This window comes from Melanerpes formicivorus, unplaced genomic scaffold (assembly GCF_026170545.1).
Source record: "Melanerpes formicivorus ecotype bairdi unplaced genomic scaffold, bMelFor1.0.p_v2 SCAF_5, whole genome shotgun sequence".
Lineage (NCBI taxonomy): Eukaryota > Metazoa > Chordata > Aves > Piciformes > Picidae > Melanerpes > Melanerpes formicivorus.
This window is the reverse complement of record NW_027142357.1, coordinates 6,040,096-6,061,203: the sequence shown is the minus strand read 5'-3', so window position 1 is coordinate 6,061,203 and position 21,108 is coordinate 6,040,096. Positions and strand designations below refer to the sequence as shown.

General features: G+C 45.7%; 2 protein-coding genes across 2 annotated transcripts; one reads left to right on the top strand and one right to left on the bottom strand.

The window, feature by feature from the left end:
- Positions 1 to 1,031: 1,031 nt before the first annotated feature.
- On the top strand, positions 1,032 to 11,602 carry COQ10B (coenzyme Q10B). The gene is made up of 5 exons (XM_068137956.1): positions 1,032 to 1,144; positions 3,834 to 3,980; positions 5,583 to 5,775; positions 7,816 to 7,917; positions 9,701 to 11,602. The coding sequence occupies exons 1-5, from the start codon at positions 1,053 to 1,055 to the stop codon at positions 9,866 to 9,868; spliced, it is 702 nt and encodes a 233-aa protein (XP_067994057.1). The 5' UTR covers positions 1,032 to 1,052; the 3' UTR covers positions 9,869 to 11,602.
- On the bottom strand, positions 11,540 to 20,988 carry HSPD1 (heat shock protein family D (Hsp60) member 1). Its single transcript, XM_068137951.1, has 12 exons — positions 20,881 to 20,988; positions 19,808 to 19,983; positions 16,684 to 16,936; positions 16,073 to 16,155; positions 15,557 to 15,652; positions 15,158 to 15,251; positions 14,627 to 14,795; positions 14,224 to 14,323; positions 13,366 to 13,611; positions 12,864 to 13,038; positions 12,026 to 12,204; positions 11,540 to 11,936 (listed from the first exon to the last, which is right to left on the bottom strand). Exons 2-12 carry the CDS (start codon positions 19,979 to 19,981, stop codon positions 11,784 to 11,786), a joined length of 1,722 nt encoding a protein of 573 aa, XP_067994052.1. The 5' UTR covers positions 19,982 to 19,983; positions 20,881 to 20,988; the 3' UTR covers positions 11,540 to 11,783.
- Between the last annotated feature and the right edge of the window lie 120 nt (positions 20,989 to 21,108).

Genomic DNA, 21,108 nt, shown 5'->3' with positions numbered 1-21,108 from the left:
TCCGCCTGCTCAAGTTCCCACCCCTTCCCCCGACATACACTCTGATCCATGTATGTATTAGAAACAGATTGGATTGAAGAGCCCAGAAGCTTTGCAGATCTGGAATCATACCTGTTACATACCCATGAAGTCCTGCTTTACATAACAGATTCAGGTCTAATTTCATGGGCAGCTGCTGAAAGAAATCCAGCCCTTGACTGACTCTGTTTGTTGTACCAGAAGTTTCTGGCACTGTTTCACTCAGAGAAAGCATGCTTCTGATTACATCCCCTTGCTCTTCCAAAAAGAACTTGCGTTCCATTTCTTTTCCCCACACCCAGTTCTTTGTGCTCACACAGTAGGCTCTTTCTGCTGTATCAGAAATGTCTTCTCTCTTTCTCTGATGTTAAGTATTCATTTCAGCTGCTTTCTGTCAAAGTTAGCAAACAGATACCAAACAAGGTGTAAGAACTGTAATTCTGAGCCTACTCTAGCCCAGCCTTCTGTATGCCTGAAAGCACTGAAAAGATGGAGATGTGGTGATGAAGGACGTGGTTTAGTGGGGCCCTGGCAGTGCTGGGTTACTCAGTTATCATAACGGTCTCCCAACCAACACGATTCCGCTATTCGGTAGTCAGGTCTGTGACGGTACCGGAATGTTTTAACGACATGGATTATTCTAAACTGTAGCCTAGATCGAGAAACAGCCTAAGCACCAGATCGTCACACAACGGAGGGATGCGCTACCTTCCTCGCTGAGGGAAGGCAAGGAAACGCGCGGGAAAAGCGAAGCGGGTGCCCCGCAGGGGAGGTCTGGGCTCCAAGCTGCCCTTCCGGAGGAGTCTCCCCACGGGGGGGCTCTTGGCGGCTGCCTGGGGCGAGGTGGGGAGGACGAAAAGCTGGAGGAGGAGGCGTGAAGCGGGCGGTGCCCCGCACAAGGCCAATTATAGCCGTGCGCGGGGCTCGCGCGCCTCTGGGCCAATCAGGCGAAGGGGACCGCCCCCCGCCCCCCGCCCGAGCCCGGCGCTGTCTTGTGACTGCGGCCGCGCGGGCTAGCCGCTGAGAAATCGGGCATGGCGCGGAGCGGCCGGGCGCTCGGCAGGGCCCTGGCCGGCGGGCTTGCCTACGAAGCCCCGCCGTTGCCGCTGCGCACGGCCGCCGTCAGGTACGCGGGGCGTAGGCGGAGCGACCTCGGGAGTAATAGCCAGGGTCCTGTCGTCCTGGGGCTCCGCCGTCGCACCGCTTCACGGCGTGCCCAGCCGCCCCGGCTCCACACGCTGGAGTCCCGGCCTTGGAGTACTGTCGGCTAAGGCATGAGGTCCCTCAGTACTCTTCAGAGAACGCTCCAGACGGTCCGAAGGCCCGGCGCTCCGCGGGGAGCAGCCGGTAGCCCTAGAGAAAGGGAGAAGGAAGCTTCCCTGCGGGGGTGTCTGAGGCGGGGCCGCAGCGCTAGGAGCTGGGGGCTCCTCTTCGCGGCCGCTGTCGATGAGGGAAGAACAGGCGATTTCGGGTTGCAAACTTGCCACTTGTTTGCTTCAGCCAGTTGCGTAACTTGGAGCAATCCATAAAAGACATTAAAAAGCGAGCAACGCACCTAGGTGTTTTCCACTGTGGGTAACGCAAGAAGTTCCTTATCCCCTGATCGATGTGAAACTGGCTGGGACAACCCGAGGAACAAAATGTGCATTGGGAGGAGAGCTGATCTTGTAACTGGAGGGAAAAGAACAAACATAGAGAAAGTGCAAATTGAAAATCTTAAGAGGAAAAAAGGGGTTCAGATGTTATTACTGTTGTGGCAACACTGCTGTGGGTTTTTGGTGTGTTTTTTTGGTTGTTGTTGTTTTGTAAATGCAAAGTCTTACTGTAATCGTAAAAACCGTGGAAAAGTGGAACAGGGATTGGTTCTTGATGTCAAATTCCAAGCAGTCATTTGGCATGATTTTGCTGTGCCATTGTACAACCTCATCTTATCTGGACTATGTTTCTTACTGTACATCCTTTGTGTTTTAATTGTTAGGGTATGTTTGTAATATTAAAATAGTTCAGTCCTGGTTAAATGGTTACTTTATTAATAGAGTCTTGGGGGCAAAATCAGTTACTGTGCAGGCTGTCTAGTGTAAAGAGACTTATTAAATAACTGCTTGTGAATTAAGTTTGAAAATGCTTCTAGTGTAAGCTGGAGAGTCTTGGCAGCCGGTTTAAGCCGGTGCAGGGCAAATCCAAAGCAGTGCTGTATTATTTGTAGCCCCGAGGCTGGGTGTGGTTTCACCTCCTGCAGTTTTCCGCTGGTGTGTGTTCTGTGCCTGTTGACCCCTCGCTGTGCTGAGAAGCAGACATCGTGGATTCAGGTGGTAAATGAGTCTCTTGTGCTTGTTCAGACTGAGGCGCTAAAGAGGCCATTTATTGATCACTTTTTTTTTTCCCGATGTGAACAGTTGAATGAGCTTACCCTAAAACGCCTGTCAGCTATCACTAACCGTAGGGAAGTAGCAGTTGGGGTAACTGTTGTCAGCAGTGCTTCCAGTAAGAGCAGTGTGAGTGGGTATGGCTGTGTTACTGTCCCAGGATAAATACAGAGGTGGTGTGTCTGAATCCTAGAATGGACTTGGCTTTTCTTCTGTGGCCTTGATCAGACTCACAAAACCACATGTGACAGCCCACTGAAATCTATGCTTTTGGGATTTCCTGGAGAGATATGCTTTCCTGAACTGGGACCCAGAACGTTCTCCTAGCATCTGTTTTTCCTCTGATAAAATCTTGAAGAGAGATGAAGTCTGACCATGTTTGTTAGCATTATAACCTCTCTTAACCTTGCCTTCCTCAACTGGCACTGTAACTGTAGAAAGAACATTGTCTAACAAAGATAATTTGTAGAGGTTGTTTTTCAGCCCTGTAGCTGAAACAACTCTAGATAGAACTGTATGAAGCAATATCCTGGCATAGCATTACAGGAAATAACAAAACAAGAGAGGTAACCTGGCTGGTACTTTGGACTGTGCACATTGTGTAGGCCTGGATGGAGAAAATAAATTAGCTCTCCTGAGTGAGGTCTGGTCCCAATATTAACACTATAAATCTGCTTGAGGTAGATACAGTGTCACCAGCATCCTTCCTGCCTTTGTCACAGCAATGCTTGTCCTTAACAGTCTGCGTGGAAAAAAACAGACTTCATTCTGCAAGTGTTTCCAACTGTGGACTGTAGTCATCTCAAGATTTTAAAGTCAACCTAGTCTTAATTTTGACATTTGTGTCCCACCTTAAGTCATTCCTTTTCAACTGCAGCAATTACAACCTGTGTTGTCAAGTCATGATGGTTTCTATCACAGCTGTTATTTCTTCACTAAAAAGCCTGCACAGATTGTTTCCAAGCAGCTGCTGTGTGTACCCTGTTGTCCCTGGGTACACAATGCTCTAAAATGACTTCCCAAAGGAACTGTCCTTTTGAGAGGATGGCAGCAGAGGGACTACAGCAGTGTCCCATTTTGTACCTCCGAGTGGAACATCCTCTTCCTGGATTTTGCCACTAAGAAAACTTGTTCTGCAAATTAAGTGCATGAGGCCTGTGCATGAACCCAGGCTGCCATGGAGTCAGTGTTTAATGGGGCCTGTGTATTTTACTCTGCCAGTTACTTTTCTTGTGACTGGGGACTATTTTTAGTTTCTCCAAGGGGGGGAAGGGGGGGGGGGGGGGAAATCCCTGTTGTGCTTTTAACAGTCCATGTGCTGTTATAGGCCTTTGTTTTTCCAAGTGAATTTGATGTTTGCTGGAGTGTTACATAACAGATTGTTTGTCTTACCTGAATGTGTTACTTTGCTGGTATGAACCACATCTCAAAGTGTTTTCACTGTTGCAGGCACTTGGCTTCTTGTGGTATTCTGATGACCAGACTTTCTCCTCTGCAAGTACCTGTGTTGAGCCATACATTTTCCAGGAGTTTCTTCAACATTGCTGCACCACTAGCAAATAAAAGGAAAGAATATTCTGAAAGAAGAATTATAGGGTTTGTATAGGCCTGGAAAGAGACTTTGTGCTTATTTGTCTTGTGTTTGCTGTGATTAATCCAAAACACTTCAGGAATGCTCAGTTCTCAAAAGACTAAGTATCCCTAAGGACTCATATCCAGTCTTTGGAGGAAGGAGTCTGAGCTTTGAGGATTTGTACAGACCGTGCTTTTCCAGTCTGAAATTGAGCACAAAAATGTAGGAACCCAAACCCCTTGTGCCATGTCACCCAAGCCTAAAAAGGAAACTTAGGCTGTTAATTTCATCTGGTGAAATGGGGATAAATCAGGAGGTGTGAACACTCCCAGTCTGTTCACCTCTGTCCCAAAACTGGGCTCGTGTTATTCTATATTGTTAATTCTTGCTTCACAAGACTTGCTTTTGAAATTCTGTTTGCCCTGTAGCTCGTGGGAAAATTCCAGTTATTTCAATGGGACTGGGATCTGCCCCCAGCCTCTGGTCCACCATAGTATGAGCTGTTTGTTTCTTAGCATGAGTTTTTTGACTCTCCTTAACTCTCTGCTATGTGATAGTTCTGCAACTGCCAGATTTTGCGTAGTCACTTAAAAAGAGCCTTTGTGCCCTGTTTCTTATTGCTGAGTGCTGTAGAACATCTGCTTCATTTTAAACACAGATGGAATGAAGCATGTACTTCAACTCTTACCCACAGAATAAAACTTAGAATAAACCAAACCAGGTTGGAAGAGACCTTCAAGATCATCGTGTCCAACCCATCAACCAATCCAACCCACCTAAACAACTAACCCATGGCACCAAGCACCCCATCAAGTCTCCTCCTGAACACCTCCAATGACGGTGACTCCACCACCTCCTTGGGCAGCCCATTCCAATGGGCAATCACTCTTTCTGTATAGAACTTCTTCCTAACATCCAACCTAAACCTCCCCTGGCGCAGCCTGAGACTGTGTCCTCTTGTTCTGGTGCTGGCTGCCTGGGAGAAGAGACCATCATCCACCCGTCTAAAATAGCTGCGTAATGTTTTCCCATGTTACCATCACACTCTTTCCTGCGACTTCAATATCCTGTTGAAAAAGGTGAATTCCTGAGGTCCCTTCCAACCTTGGCTATTTTGTGACACACTGAGGTTTTCCCAGTGCAGGTTATTTTTTTTTTTTTAAATTAAGCTTTTTGCTTTAGGCTAAAGTAAGGAAAGCAATGTTCCTCTATTTAAATCATATCAAATAGAGTCATTTGGATACACCTGTCTGTGGTAACCATGAAGTGTGGGGACATAGTGGAATGTCTAAGATCTACTTAAATGAAGACAGAACTTGGAGAAACTGCTTTTTTCCATTTGAAATCTGTGTGTATTTACCTGATCTTTTACAAAGTAGCAGGCACCACCATATTCACTCCTTACTACTTCTGCTGGATGTTGTGTGGTGTTTTGCATCTTTATGCAAAGACTTCACCCAGTTTTACTTCTACTTGTTGTCTTTAATTTCCAAAGCTAGTGGCAGTCTTCTTAGGTGACTGCATGTTCACCTTCCAAACTGCCACCTAGACAATCTTTGACACTGTATAATAGTGAATCTGAACTTAAAATGCCTTGTAACTTAAGTTTGTGTTTCTGTTTCCAGGTATTCTATGCAGGAGATGTACGAAGTTGTTGCTGTGGTGGAGAACTACAAACTGTTTGTTCCTTGGTGCAAGAGGTCAGATGTATTATCCAAGCGCTCTGGGTACTGCAAAGCACAGCTAGAAATAGGATTCCCTCCCATACTGGAGAGGTACACCTCAGTTGTTACCCTTGTGAGGCCACACTTAATTAAGGTAACTATTTGATTATTTTGTTTGGTCATAATTGTATGTGCCTGTTAAATGTTGAACTTCAACTAATTCACTGGTGCTTCAAACAGTACTGCTGCTGGAAGCACTTGGTGTGGCTCACACTTGATGTTGGTTTTGCTTGAAGATAAGTTAACTGGAGAGGATTTGAATGTGCTTTTAAAACATAAGGGGAAGGAATTGTCTTTAGCTTTCTTTTTGCTGGAGAAACCAGCAGCCATTAATGAAGCTATACCATTTTTATTTGGTTTATTAGAGTTTTGTCCAAGCCTCTCTAAATGCAAAATAAACACTGACTTGAAAGCAATCTTTGACAACTGTGGCTTCTGCCCCTTAACAAAACTGGTTTGTTACTGTTTTAACTCTGATGATTTTTTCCTAGCTCCTATGAGGAGTCTTACACTTCAGTGTAGGATCAGCTGAAGAACTTGTTATTCAGTGCATTGATGAAGAGATAATTCCAGTCTTCTGAAGTCCATTTTCTAGAGACTGGTCAGAAGAGCAATTCCTCCTCCTTTTAGCTTTTCAAGAGCAGTAATTTAAATTGGCAAGAGAAATTTTAAGTGATATCTGGATTTCCTGACTAGTTTGCTGCAGAACAGATTCCTTCCATCAAAACTGTCTCCCTGTAGGAGAGCTTGACTATTTTGGGGAGTAACTAATGCAGTGAGAACAGCTGACTGATGTTCAGGATAATTGTGTAGCTATCCCATTTCACTACTCTTTTCTGGGCTTCCTCTTATGGGATACCACTCAAAGCAGAAACTGAGTTTAGGTACAGGGGAGACATGAATTGGAAATGGACTATTCAAAGTGCCTTTATTCAAGGCACTTACTGATTCTGGAAAGAAACAGAACACTTCCCTTTAAGAAAATTAGACAGCTACAGCAGGAGACCTGCATTCTACATGCTAACTGCTTTCCTGTTCCATTCTGCCCTGACAGGAGGTTTTTCTTCCTTTCAGAGAGCTATCAGATTGACTTACCAGCTATTTTCCCCCTCTCTAATTCACTTAAGAGTATGTCTTGTCTCAAAAAAGACCATGAAAGTGGTGAACAAAGATGATGCTTTAGACTTCCTCCTGCTAGACTCAGTCCCAGCAGAGAAAAAGATACTATTTTTCCTAGTTTATGCTTTGTTGATGTAACTGCAAATAATTCATTTCAAAGGAGAACTGTGTGTAAGCACTTCTGAAATATTAGATAAAGATGGTTTCCTGTTAAGGTGGCTTTTAGTTATCAGCCAATTATGAACTTGAGTGTATAGTCTGACTTTGTGGTAGCTCTTACTACAGTGGTATTTTGTGACAGGTGATGTTTGTCTTCAGTCATGCTTGTTTTGATGTGAAGAAGGCTGTAGCCCAAGACTACCAGTCTGTGTAGCAATATATTAACTATTCTATATGTATCATGAACAAACACCCATCCCAAACCCAGGAAGAAGCTGGGAAAGGACTTTTTAGGGTGTCAGGTAGTGATAGGACTGGTGGAATGGAACAAAAATAGAACTGGGTAAATTCAGATTGGATGTTAGGAAGAAGTTCTTCACCATGAGAGTGGTGACACTGGAACAAGTTGCCCAGGGACGTGGTAGAAGCCTCATCCCTGGAGGTTTTTAAGGCCAGGCTGGATGTGGCTCTGAGCAACCCAATCTACTGTGAGGTACCCCAGCCCATGACAGGGGGGTTGGAACTAGATGATCCTTGAGGTCCCTTCCAACCCTAATGCTTCTATGACTTTAAGTATCAGTCTGTGTTGGTCAGAATTCTGGTACAGAGCATGTTCTATCCATCATGCTGGAGATCTGGCTTAAGACTCAACATAAACATTCTTCTTTTCCCTTAAAAGGCATGGTGCTATTTTGCTATAAATGGCACTGTGCAAGCAGGATCTCATGTCGTCTGCTCTGTAAGAATCATTTCAGCTATGCTGTAACCTTCATTGTAACAAACTGCATCACTAGCGTGATACTACTTTGCCACCTCTGTCAAACCCTTGCTGTAGCTTGTTGAAACTTTCTTTTAGGCGTCCTGCACAGATGGAAAACTGTTTAATCACCTGGAAACAGTGTGGCGTTTCAGCCCCGGTATCCCTGGTTACCCGAGGACATGTACACTGGATTTCTCGGTAAGTGCTGCAATTAAGACTATCAAAAGCATGTTTGCAGCCTTTACCAGATGGAGACCACTCCTGTGTCCTTTGGAGACAGCGGGCTGTGAGGTGTCTGCACAGCATGAAGCAGTCCAGGAATGGGTACCTCTTGCCATACAAGTCTAAACATGCTGAAGTTCTTAAGCAGTCAAACACGTAAGAAGAAATACTAAACAGTCTGCTGTTTCCTTTAAATGGTCTTTTGGTGCCAGAAAGGAGGTATTCTCTCACCTGTCCTTTGTGGTCAGTTTAACTTTCTGGCCTCTAGTTTTACCTCTTCCATGTATTTTAAGTCTTCCTCTTCTGTAATATAGGCACATTAGATTTCTGCAGTCATTTTATTCACATCACTGCATCTTAAAGCTATTGCTTTTTAAATCCAGCTTTTGATTGAGCCTGATTTTCCTAGACAAGCTGTTTTCTGTTCAGATTATTGCTTTTCTGTCCTGTCTATTCAGTCTGTCTTCACATTTTTTATAGCATTAAGAACAGGTGTTTCACCCCCCATATAACAAAGTGGGGTTCAGAATGGGTTACAAAAGGAACTGGAAGGGGTCTGATTCTGCTGCCATCTACTGGGATGCTCTACCTTAAGTATCTTCTGCAAACAGGGAAAAGAACTTTTGGAGTGTTTATAAACAAGCACGTTAATCTGGGTTAGTAACTTTCATCCTATTGCCATATTGCATGGCATGGAGTTCAACAGTAAAAATTAATCTGCAGGCACTCAATAAACCCCCAACCTCAGAAACAAACCAACTCCTCCAAAAGCCAAAACAAGAAACAACACCCAACCCCCCCCAAAAAAAAACCTTTCCTCCTAGGCTTTACCAACAGTGTCTGCACACTACTGCCTCACAGTATTTGAATTCCTCCAGCCAATTAAGTGGCAGTTTCTACCATTAACCAGCGCATAAGGTAGCTTTTCACCCAACATAAACCAGTTGGGAAAGGTTGAATTAAACAAAACTTTAAACCCTAATCTAAACATTGAGTCTGTGAGTACAGCTATCCCCCCACCATACCAAAGCCACCTTTTGACAGTTCAGGTCAGCAATTTCAGGGAAAGGGAATCAAAACTGGACTTACAATGGTTTCTTTCACTTTCTTAGGGAAATGCTATCACCCCATTTTGAAGTAGCATAAGGCAATGCAGCCAGATGAGCAGGAGGTTGCCTCATGAAGAAAAGGCAGAGGTTCAGTTTTGAGTGCTGCAGCAGGAGGCGTGAGGGCCCAGAGAACTTAACCAGCATGTCTGATACTGACTGGTGGGAGTGGGAGGGGGCTAGGTAGGAGACAGCACAGAAAACTCCATCTGTAGCTGTAAATAGTAGATTTCTTGTTTGAATGTACCACAGCCTCTACACCAAGGTGGTTTAAATGTTGGGATTTCACAGGCAGCATTTTGCATTGCATGGGCTTGGCTTCAGCTTACCTGTAAGTGCTGCCTTGCTATGCAGGGTTGGCTTCAGCCAGCTTCTGTCCCCCAAGAGTTCTGGGCACAAAGGAACCAAGCAATTGTTTAGTGAGTAAAATGCCATAATTACTTCAGAGAACCGAATGAAATGATTGTTCTAATTAAAAAGCCCAGGAAACAGTCTCCTCTGGCTCAGTAAGGCTTTTCTTCACCTGAAGCTCAGCTTTACCCATGCTCTCTCTCCTACAACCCCACTGGAGAGTCTTCATTAAAGTTGTCTGTAACAGCATTTTACCACAGCAGAAGACACAAAACCCAAATGTTCTCTATCTTCCCAAACAGGTTTCTTTTGAATTCCGTTCGTTCCTACACTCAAAACTTGCTACACTCTTTTTTGATGAGGTGGTGAAGCAGATGGTGGCTGCCTTTGAGAGAAGAGCATCCAAAGTCCATGGCCCAGAAACAAGCATACCTCGGGAGCTCATGTTCCATGAAGTTCATCAGACGTAGATGGGGAAATCCTGGCAATCTCTGTTACAAACTTTTGTGTACTTCATTTGTGCAAGAGGTGCCATGCTCCTCCTTCAGGGCATCCACTTCCTCCTCCACAAAGCACACCTGTTCAGCCAGATGTCTGTAAAATGTTCAAGCTGTAATTAAGTGCAGCTTGAAGTGTTTTATCAGTAACAGCCCATTGGCAGCTACTGTAGCAAGAGATATCTCAGGCTGCCCTTTGTTGCCTTGCAAAACGGTTTGTGGGATCAAAGCCCAACTTCTGCCTTATCTAAGCTTCTGTTGGGTGTTTTTGTTTTTTTTTATCATTGTAATCTATTAAGACAAGTTTAAGTTAGTAGTAGCCTGGATATAACTGAAAAGCATTCAACGGAAAGCAAGCTGACCTGGCTTTAGGGAGTGCCAGCAATTTGTCAAGCAGTGAGTGGCAGGTGCTTTTAATCCAAGTGAATGCCAGGGCTTGAGTCAGGAGTCTCCAGCTGCTATTGCATTCTGACCAGCAACTGCAATAGAAGAAAACAAGACATGCAGAACACCGGAACTTTCATACAGTAAGTGTAAGGGAGTGCAGGCATTTGTCTACCTGCCCCTTTTCCCTGTTATACTGCAGTTCCAGTTCCCCCTTTTACCACAAGTTGAAACCAAAGAACTGTTACCTTTTTGAGACTGAGAGCATCGATGCACAACACTGTACCATAGTGCTGTCCAGTTACAGCAGACCAACACACCCAAGGCCAGCAAAGAGCTGAATCTTCCTTCTTGGGAGTTTTTTGGGTCCATTTCAGTACCATGCTGCCACTTAAATTAATCCATCAATGGTAAATCTTGATTGAATCAACTTTCAGTTCTGATCCCAACAATGTTCAGAGACTGGAACGAAGACATGTAATTAGGTTTGAAGTTTCCCATCTTCTCTGCATGCTGCCTTGCATTGCTTTTCCTTACTGAACTCAGGTGAAGCTTCAGGTCAGGTGCTGGAGCTGGTCCCTTCTCCAGAATACCTGTTAACCACTACAGAACTGTGCATTAAATAGCATAGGAAGGTGTGGTTCAGGACAGAGAGCCCTGAAGCATGTTCAGCCCACAGAAAAGGCATTGTTAAGAGCAGCATTTAAAAACTTGCAGCCCTTCCCAGTAGACAGCTTACCTGTTTCATACCTTCAGGGCCTTTCCCTCCCACACAGGGCCTGTTCCAGCCCCAGAAACCAGCAGGGTAGACAAGACAAAGTCAGTGCACATGCCTCATTTTCACAGTATCCTTTAATAGTCAAGAACTGCATCCAGTTCAGCTTTAGTATTTCTTAGCAAAATTAAAGTCACTTGTAGTTCTGAGAAACATTCTAGACAGAGGAATGTTTCCTGGAAGGAAATGCCCTGTTCTCTCCCAGCAGCACATCTCTGGTAAATTCAAGGAGCTGTAAGGGTTCTGGGGACTATGGCTTGGTGTGCAGATAATAAGGTGATACATTTAATGACTTTTGAGCAGGTTGTTTTATTACATAAAGGTCACAGAACTGTATCTTTGCCTACTTGGTACACAATTGTCTAGTCTCACACAGAGTGGCTTCCAAGTTCTAGTACTGGCAAGCACCAAAGAATTCTGAAACAGAGTATCAAGTGCCTTAAGTCTGAAGGGGGCCCTTAGCAGATGGATCTTGCACTCGTTCATCAGGAATGTACAAATGTCTTTATTCAAAAAATACAAAATAAATTATCTGTAGGCATGGACAATGACTGTAAACAATTACATGTGTGTTAAATGAAATCCAGTAACTGATGGTTACAGCGATTCTGTTCAACACCGGCCTCACTTCAGTCACCATCCACCCTCCTGCACTGACATCTGAGCTGTTTGAGGTCAGAAGTGTCAGTCTTCAACAGCACAGCTCATGATGCATCCCCTCCCCAGGAATTAGAACATGCCACCTCCCATCCCTCCGCCCATCCCTCCCATGCCTCCCATTGCTGGTTCTTTTTCTTCTTTAGGAACTTCAGTCACCACTGCTTCTGCTGTGGATAGTAGAGAAGCAACACCTGCAGCATCCATGAGAGCAGTTCTCACCACCTAGAAATGACAAAACAGTAACTTGACAACTGCAGGCCAGCACCCCAGCAGGAGGAGACTACTGGGACCTAGGGACAGGGTTAGGTTACCTTTGTTGGGTCTATGATTCCTTTTTCTACCATATTTACAAAGTCCCCAAGCATGGCATCATAGCCAATTTCCGATGGGCTCTGCAGGATTTTTTCCACTATTAGTGACCCTTCCACCCCTGCGTTCTTGGCAATAGTCATGGCTGGGATCTTCAGTGTTCTCTTGATTATTTCAATGCCTGGAAAGCAAAGGATGGTTACAATTACCCACTGCCAAGGTGCACACTGCTGTGCTGGAGAGCAGAGGAAACAGAGAAAGGCTGCTCATCACACTTCACAGCATTACAGAATCAACTAGTTTGGAAGAGACCTCCAAGATCATCAAGTCCAACTGATCACCCAACCCTAACTAATCAACTAGACCATAGCACCAAGTGCCTCATCCAGTCCTTTCTTAAACACCTCTGGGGATGTCAAGCCCACCACCTCCCTGGGCAGCCCATTCCAATGGCCGCTCTCTTTTTCTGTGAAAAACTTCTAAGATTAAGCCTAAACTTTCCCCTGTGCAGCCTGAGACTGTGTCCTCTTATTCTTTTGCTGGTTACCTGGGAGAAGGGACCAACCCCCACCTGGCTACACAGCCAGCCTTCAGGTAATTGTAGACAGCAGTAAGGTCACCCCTGAGCCTCCTTTTCTCCAGGCTAAACACCCCCAAGCTCCCTCAGCTGTTCCTTATAGGGCTTGTGCTCCAGACCCCTCACCAGCTTGGTTGGCTGCCCATCTCTGGACATGTTCGAGCAACTCAGTATCTTTCTTGAAGCTCATGAGGGGTCCAGAATTGGACACAGTACTCAAGGTGTGGCCTAACCAGTGCTGAGTATGCTCCTGCTTTACTCACCAATTCTCTGATCTTCGTTGGCTGGTGCCAAGGCATCGAGCGCGGGAATGCAGCGCAGCAGGGCACAGCCACCGCCTGGCACGATGCCCTCCTCCACAGCCGCACGGGTGGCATTCAGGGCATCGGTGACTCTGTCCTTCTTCTCATTCACTTCAACATCGCTTGTGCCACCAACCTACAACAGCAAACCAGACATCAGGGTCCACATAAGCCTGGCTGGGCGAGCACTGCTGGCTATGGACCTGCTGCTACAAAACAGAGCAGCCAACTTGAGTTACAAACTGGGCAGTGCTGGAAAGCAAACCCATGCTTGCCCATACTGGACACCCAGCACTCAAGAAGCCTCAAGGCAGTTTGAGTCAATTATTTTGCGTTCTTACACTATTAAACTTTAAGAAGCTAAACTCCTTACCCCAATCAGCTGCTGAGGTTAATGACAACCACACAGTAGTAGCTTGAACTGAGACTGAAGGACCAGTATTACCCTTTCCTAGCTTCTCACCTTCAGCACTGCTACTCCATCAGACAACTTGGCCAGTCGCTCGTTCAGTTTCTCCTTCTCATATTCACTTGTGGTAACTTCCAGCTGTTCAATGATTTCCTGAATGCGTTTCTCGATCTGAGCTTTTTCACCCTTCCCCTTCAGCAGCATGGTGTCATCTTTTGTCACAATGACCTCTCCAACTTTACCAAAGTCGTGGGGCTGAATATCTTCCACGTTTAGGCTCAAACCCTCTTCTCCAAACACCTGAAACAAATGATTGTGAGCAGCTAGCATCCGTGGCTTCTCCAGATGTGAATTTACAGATCCATGAAAACACAGCCAACAGTGCCAGGTGATCACACTGCTGCACCAAAGTTGAACTGAACTCTTTTCCCACTCATAAAGTGAACCCATGGAACTGGATCTGCCAACTTATTCATGGCTGACCAACATAACTCCTGGTTCAGAATGAGCAGAGCTGCCTAGAGCCGTTCTTGTGCTCTGAGGAGTTGGGAATACTGCTGTGACACTGAGTTTGCTGGTTTGTCACTTTGTGCTCCAGTAACTACCACCTTTGGATCCCAGTATCATGCTGTGATTTTGGAGTGTGGATATAACAGCAGCATGAAGGGACACTAATGAGAACATCAACTATCTGAGGTGTATTAAAAACAATTATCTGCTCTATCCCAAACATTTAAAAGAATTATACTAGCCAGACTCAAGCCTGGGCAACTGTGAAACAATCAGTTTTGAGGTGGCAAGAAAGCTTTGCTATTTGTGAGAAGTTTCCTTAAAGTTCTTCCTTCCCTTCAGCAACCCACATGCCACGAGCATTTTGCCCCAAGAAAATACAGTGAAAACACTGTTACTTACAGCACCACCAGTAGCAATTGCCATATCCTTCAGCTGGTTTTTCCTGTTGTCACCAAAACCTGGTGCTTTTACAGCAACTACCTGGAGACCAACTTTCAATCTGAGAAGAATTCAAAGAGAAAACAATCCACACATGGTCAGAGGACAAGTCTAAATACTAAACCAAATTATTTCAATACAGTTCTAACAACCAAGCAAAGGGGTCTTCATGAACAGAGCTGGTTTTGCACAGTGAGGTATTTAGGCAACAACTGTCTGGACTGATGCAAAGCTGCTTACTCCTTGGTACTGGTAAGGGAACAGGCAGCAGCAATTACAAATACATATTTTTATGTGTTCCTTTAGAAGGATGAAAACCCAACCAGAGTGGTGTTTGTCTAAAAGTCTGGACTTTAAGCCTCACCTGTTCAAGACCAGAGTGCTGAGGGCTTCTCCATCAACATCTTCAGCAATGATGACCAGAGGTTTGCGGTGAGAATTGGCAATTTCAAGAGCTGGAACTATGGACTGTACACTGGAGATTTTCTTCTCACTGATTAATACATAGGCATCCTGGAATTCACATTTCTGCCCTGCAGGAACAATGTGCATCATCTGAACAAACCTGTTAGGCAAACACATCAACTCTTCTTCAAACTCAGCAAGCTGCTTTAGAGCACTTTTCAACTGCATTAAAGAGACACAAATTGTTATCTCCAAGACTCCAGTTTCAAGGCTACACTGTTGCTGACTGTACCAGGGCCAGCGTGACGGATACAATCTACTGGGCAGAGAACAAAAACTCCAAAAGCTCCAATTAGGAGCTTGGGAAGGCCCTCACTGTCCTCTTTGCTGTGGTACCCAGTGTACCAGACTGTAAAGGCTTTACAACTGGCACCATGATTTCTAACAAGAGCTGCTCCAAGATACCTGATGTGTGTTATGGTTAACTCACCTTTGGTTGTATTAATAAAATAGGGAGAGATGTAGCCTCTGTCAAATTTCATACCCTCAATGATTTCCAGTTCATCATGTAGGGTTTTTCCATCCTGTTTAGATGCATAAAAAATTCCACATTAAAATTCCCTCATTCACTACCAAAAGCACCAGTACAGCTTTAGCACACTAAATGACAGGCTTCATAACACACAACAGTTGTGTGCCTCCAAAATACAAAGATAAGTGGGATCAGTGATCAAAGCCTGATGTAAAGGAGCTGGGGAGAGAGGAACTGTGGTGAGACACCACACCTGTCAGCATCAGCAGCTACATGTCATACCACAAAAGCCAGCCCTAGTCAGAGAAGAGGCAGTCACCCTGCACTTGGAGACTCCATTTGTTGTTCAGTTCTTACCTTGACAGTGATCACTCCCTTCCGCCCAACTTTCTTCATTGCATCAGAGATGATGTTGCCAATTTCCTGATCTCCATTTGCTGATATCGTGGCAACCTGGAACAGAAACCCATTTAATCTCCTTTTTATTTAAATACAAGGAACTTGCTCCCTCATTATAAAGAGCAGCAGAATAACCAATCACCATTTCCAGTTCTGACATTTCCTGAGCAGACATGAACACATCTTTGCTCCTGTCAGTTCTTCCCAAGCACACAAACTCCTGTTTTGTGACCACATTTGGGAATGAAACTGGAAGATCATAAAAAGCTACCTACTTCTGAGCTAACTGCTAGCAGGCTAAATGAAGGCAGAATACTGAAAGCCATCAATAACTCAAGAAAGGGTGGCCAAGAACATCTGACCCTGGATATATCAAGAAAAACATTCAGCTACCACATACAGCCTAACTTCATTATACCTGACGCACAGAACTTTATCTGCACAACAGCTGGGTAAACTCTGTTTATTTATTACCTGAGCAATCTCTTCTGGAGTTGTGACAGGTTTGGACAGCTTCTTCAGTTCAGCTATGATAGCATCAACTGCAAGCATCACCCCTGAGGATGAAGGGAATACTTGTGAGTGAACAAAATCAGAAGCAAAAAACCCAAACAATCACAAAGAGGCAAACTTTCAAACCAAAGTCCACAGTGCAAAAATGTATCAAGTTTGCACTCAAAGCCCAGTGAGTGGCAGTTCTGGTTCCATCATATCATCAGTGTAACTAGTGACTATCTTTAGGAATTGCTGTAAGATACTTTCCATCAAGATCAAAGTCTATAGTAAATTTATTTACATGGCACTAGTAAATTTAGATCTTGAGTGTATCTTAAGTCAATTTAAATGGGGTTCACCTATGATAAATTAAATCAGTTAACCCCATCTACGTTAGTAGCATGATGAGAATAATGAAGAACTGCTCAGAACCAGGAAAGTAAGAGAAACTGGTGGGTTCTCTGTGCACCACTCTTCACATAGAGCTTTTTAGGGCTCTTAGACAAATCAACTTTTTTAGGAAGCCCAGCAATCTGGAATATGAAAAACAGACAGTGATTGAATATTAGAAACAAGGGAGAAGAAGTTACCCCTCCTGATTTCTACTGGGTTAGCTCCTTTGCTGATCTTCTCAAAGCCCTCCTTGGCAATCGCACGTGCAAGGACAGTGGCAGTAGTGGTACCATCTCCTGCTTCCTCGTTTGTATTGTTGGCAACATCTTGAACTAACCTGGCTCCAATATTTTTGTATTTGTCTTTCAAGTCAATCGCCTTTGCTACTGTCACACCGTCTTTTGTCACTTTGGGACTTCCCCAGCTTTGTTCAATAATAACTGTTCTTCCCTAGGGTGACAAAGAGCAAACATTACATCAAAGTCACATAACCCACAACATCTCACTCTAAGAGCACAGCTGAGGATCCTTTAGAGTAGTCCCAGCTGAACAGGAACATCACCTGGCACACAGTTTTCAGCTGGGCCCTTCCAGTCATCAACCCTGATGTGTTGAGGGTGGAGTCACCAACCCTGGATGTGTTTAAAGGTGGGATCTGGATGTGGTGCTTGGGGATATGGTTTAGGGGTGAACCTTGTAGAGTAGGGTTATCTGTTCGACTTGGTGATCCTGAGGGTCCTTTCCAACCTGAATATTTCTGTGATTTGTGTGATTTTTCCAAGCACACTCTTCACCAGGGTTCTCAAAGGCTTTAGACTTTCACAGAATGAGGCTTCACTTTCCCCCTGTAATGCTTAATGCCACAGGCTCAGGGCTGCAACAATAGTGGCCTCACAGAGAAAACTAATTTAAGAGACTGCCCTAAAATCAGTGTATAGCAACATACTGAACTAAATGTTCCAATTCCCTGTCAGAGCACAAGACTATTTTTCAACCACACAGGCTTTGTAAGACAAAGCTCAGTTTGTTCTAAATTCTGGGGGGAAAAACCAACCAATCAAAAAAACCAAAATAGCAGAGCCTTGCAAACCCTGATTAGTGATTAACAAACAGAACTGAGAGTACTCAACTACTTTGTGTCAATGTGTTGCAGTAATTTCTGTGTGATCTACACATCACAAGTCCTTCTTCTCCTGGCCTGCATTTGCACAGAGTTACTATGGGAAATTCAGACCCTACAAGGACCACAGGGCAGAATATCACTGGCATGAAGAAGGCTGCTAGTTCCCACCTTGAACTGCTGCAATCAATCATGTTCCAGCATGAGTGGAGGTTGCAGAAATGAATGGAAGGAGCCACTCTGCTCTGCCACTACCCTGATATCCTTCAGCATTCCTGACAGCTGGAGCTGTTGGGAAAGGGGGAAGGGAGAGCAAGTGCCCCACTCATCCCCTCAGTTGGGCTGTCAGAGTCACAGCAGACCACAGCTCCAGGTGGAGCATGAATCACAGAACACTACCACTGCCCTCTGCTCTTCACTTGCACAGAACCAGCTCACATTTACCCCAACGACTAAACTACCTCAGGATCCCTACTGTGCATGAGGCTGCAATACTTCTGAAGTACAGCCAGCCCCACAAGCTGCAAAAGGAGTGTTCAGCTTTAGTGGCAGAGGCTGCACTTGTGAAAGAGCTTAGAGACATCTAACCCTGTGCTGTACAACCACTATGCTAAAATATGACATAATTTGACTTCTTACTGTGTTTGACCTGCAATTCTAATCTTAGGAATGATTCAAGAGTGAAAAAGCTCTCTGGAAGATCTTGTTAGTGATAAGTGTTGCATAGTCTCTCCTTGTTTCACTTAATTTTATTCTGTATTTTCATATGGCCTTACTCCATGTTTGTCTGGAAGGTATGAGGAGAGCAGCACAACAGAATACCAGCAAATGCAGGAGCATTCTGACCAGCCCTGCACATGAAGAATCCAAGCCCTCACAAACTAGTTCTGACAAAGCAATCAACGTGTTGGCAGCAGTATCAGAAGATTGCATGAGACTGCAAACCACATTTCTTTGAATAGAGAGCAGTACCACGGGGAGATTTCCTCATCAGAATGCTATTTCTTAAGAATGCTGGAAGCACAATCAGGCATTACACTACAATCCCTGAATTCCTGCAGAGAACAGCAGGTAAAGGGAGAACACTGGAACACACCCCCTACCCCCCCAATAAGATTACAGTGAGTTGCATCAGGAACTACCATTTAGTCAGTGCATTAGAACTGGCTGAGACATTCACAAAGCACCCTCATCCAAAAAAGTAACAGTTAACTGCCTACACTTAAACTTTGTTCCTTCATGGAAAACAGCCCCAGCTTGCTGACATCACTGCTCCTTAACCTTCATCTGTTCAACATAAGACATTTTCCCCTTGAATAAAGTTAAAAAGACCATTAAAAGCATGAAAAAAAACACATAAATCAATTTTACAGAGGACAAGCAGGGAGGTAGTAGAAGCCCCATCCCTGGAGGTTTTTAAGACCAGGTTGGATGGGGCTCTGAGCAACCTGATCTAGCATGAGGTGTCCCTGCCCATGACAGAGGGGTTAGAACTAGATGATCCTTGAGGTCCCTTTCAACCCTGACAATTCTATTGATTCTAAGCAGCCTTGAGAAGAACTATTATTTGGAACAAATATTCCTGAGGCCACAGAAAATTAAGTGTCTCTCCCTTGAATAAAACCAACCTCTTTTCCAGTCTTATTACACACTGCATGACTACGCAGCATGGTTTTCCCCATAGACCTAGAACTTAGACTACATTCTGTCCCACAAGCAACATAAATGACCCCCAGGGAATTCCACTGCAGCTGCTAACATTAACCAGCCAGCTGAAAACTCACACTTCCAATGATTCTTTCCCCTTGGTTAAACTAAGGGGGAAAGTGACACAAAACCATAGTTCATAAATTACATGCTAATTACCCTGCCTCATAACGTGAATTATCCACTGCATTGTCACAGGCTACCTAGAGCCACACAAACCTAGTACACACAACCCCTTAACCTTCAAAGGGCTTAAACAAATACACTGAACCTTTCATCACTGTACAGTCTTTACTTTGTTACTACAAAAGGCACACGCACATGGTCACGGTTCAAGTGACATGGCTGCTTGCAGCAGTCTGTCCTTCCTGTTCCAGCTCTGCAGATGATCATCATTCAGCTGCACCAGCAGAAAACCAGCAACTGTTCTCTACTGTGATGTGTTCAAGCAGAACAAAGTGTTAACACAGAGTAAACGTAAAATCTTCTATTACCTTTGGCCCCATGGTGACAGCTACAGCATCTGCTAGAAGATCTACTCCTTGAAGCATGAGAGCTCTGGCGTCTGCTCCAAACTTAACATCTTTTGCATACGCTCGTGTTAGATGGGGGGCGAGTGCTCTGGACACTGGCCTTATCTGGCGGAGTACCGTAGGTAAACGGAGCATGTCTAAAAGATTAAAGCAAATCCAGAGGAAAACAAAATATTACTTTTGCACGGCGACTTCTAGAAAAAAAAAGCGAGGGGGGAAGGAAATGAGGAAATAAATCAAGTGACCATGAACTTGCAGTTTGAAATGGAAGCACCCAAGCAACTAATTCCAAATAACAGGGCTGGGGGGCCCAGATCTTCAAGGAACGATCTGGGCTGCAGCAGCTCCTTACGGAGCGGCCTCCATCAACCTTGGTCTTCTGCCCTCAGGTCTTCCCTAGCAGCAGTCCACGTAGGCGCCGTGGAGCACAGCACCTCCGTTAGCCATGCTGCTCGCTCGGGCAGCGGCTCAGCACTGTAGAACGAGAGGCGAAGGCCCAGGGCCCCACGATACCGTTCTGACGAAAGCGGGCTCTTCTCAAGGGCAGTCCGCAGCACGCTGCCCAACCAGGAGAGGCGAATGGGCCCCGCGGTGCAGATCGGCGGGAAGGGTCCCCCCAGGGCAGACGGGAGAGGGCCCTGGGGCCACATGTCTCCTTCCATCAGGACACGCGTAGCAAGGTCAAGAGCTGCTCGCCCCCTGCCGCCAGCCCAGCCGCGCTGCACCGCCAGGGCCCAGCCGCGCCGCACAGCACCGCGAGGCTCGGCCGCCCCGCATCGCCCCCGAGCGGGTGGGGCTGCAGGGGCCGAGCCGAGGAGAATGAGTTACGGGGGCCTCGGCCCAGCCACTAAGCTCCCGGCTGCCCCTTTACCCCTGCGGCAGGACCCAGCAGTGGCAGTCGTTCACGGCGCGGGATCCCCCCACCCCCACATCAGCACTGGGCTGCCGCAGAGAATTCGGGCCGCAGGCACCCCTTCCCTGGGCAGAGGCAAGACCAGGGCTGGGCCTAGGCCCAGGCCAACCGCCACGCTCACCTGCGGGCAGGGATGGGGACAGCAGTAGGCGGCTCCGCCGTCCGAACTGAGAGCGGGGCGGGCAGGTCTGCGCGCAGCAGCGGGAAAGCGCTGAACACTCACTGCCTCTGCTCCGCCCCCCGACAGCCACCGGCCCATGTGGGGCTCCGCACCGCCCGGCCCGGGAACCAGCATAGCCGCCTCAGCCCCGCCCGCCAGCAGACCTCCTGCTGCCCTAAGGGTGGCGCC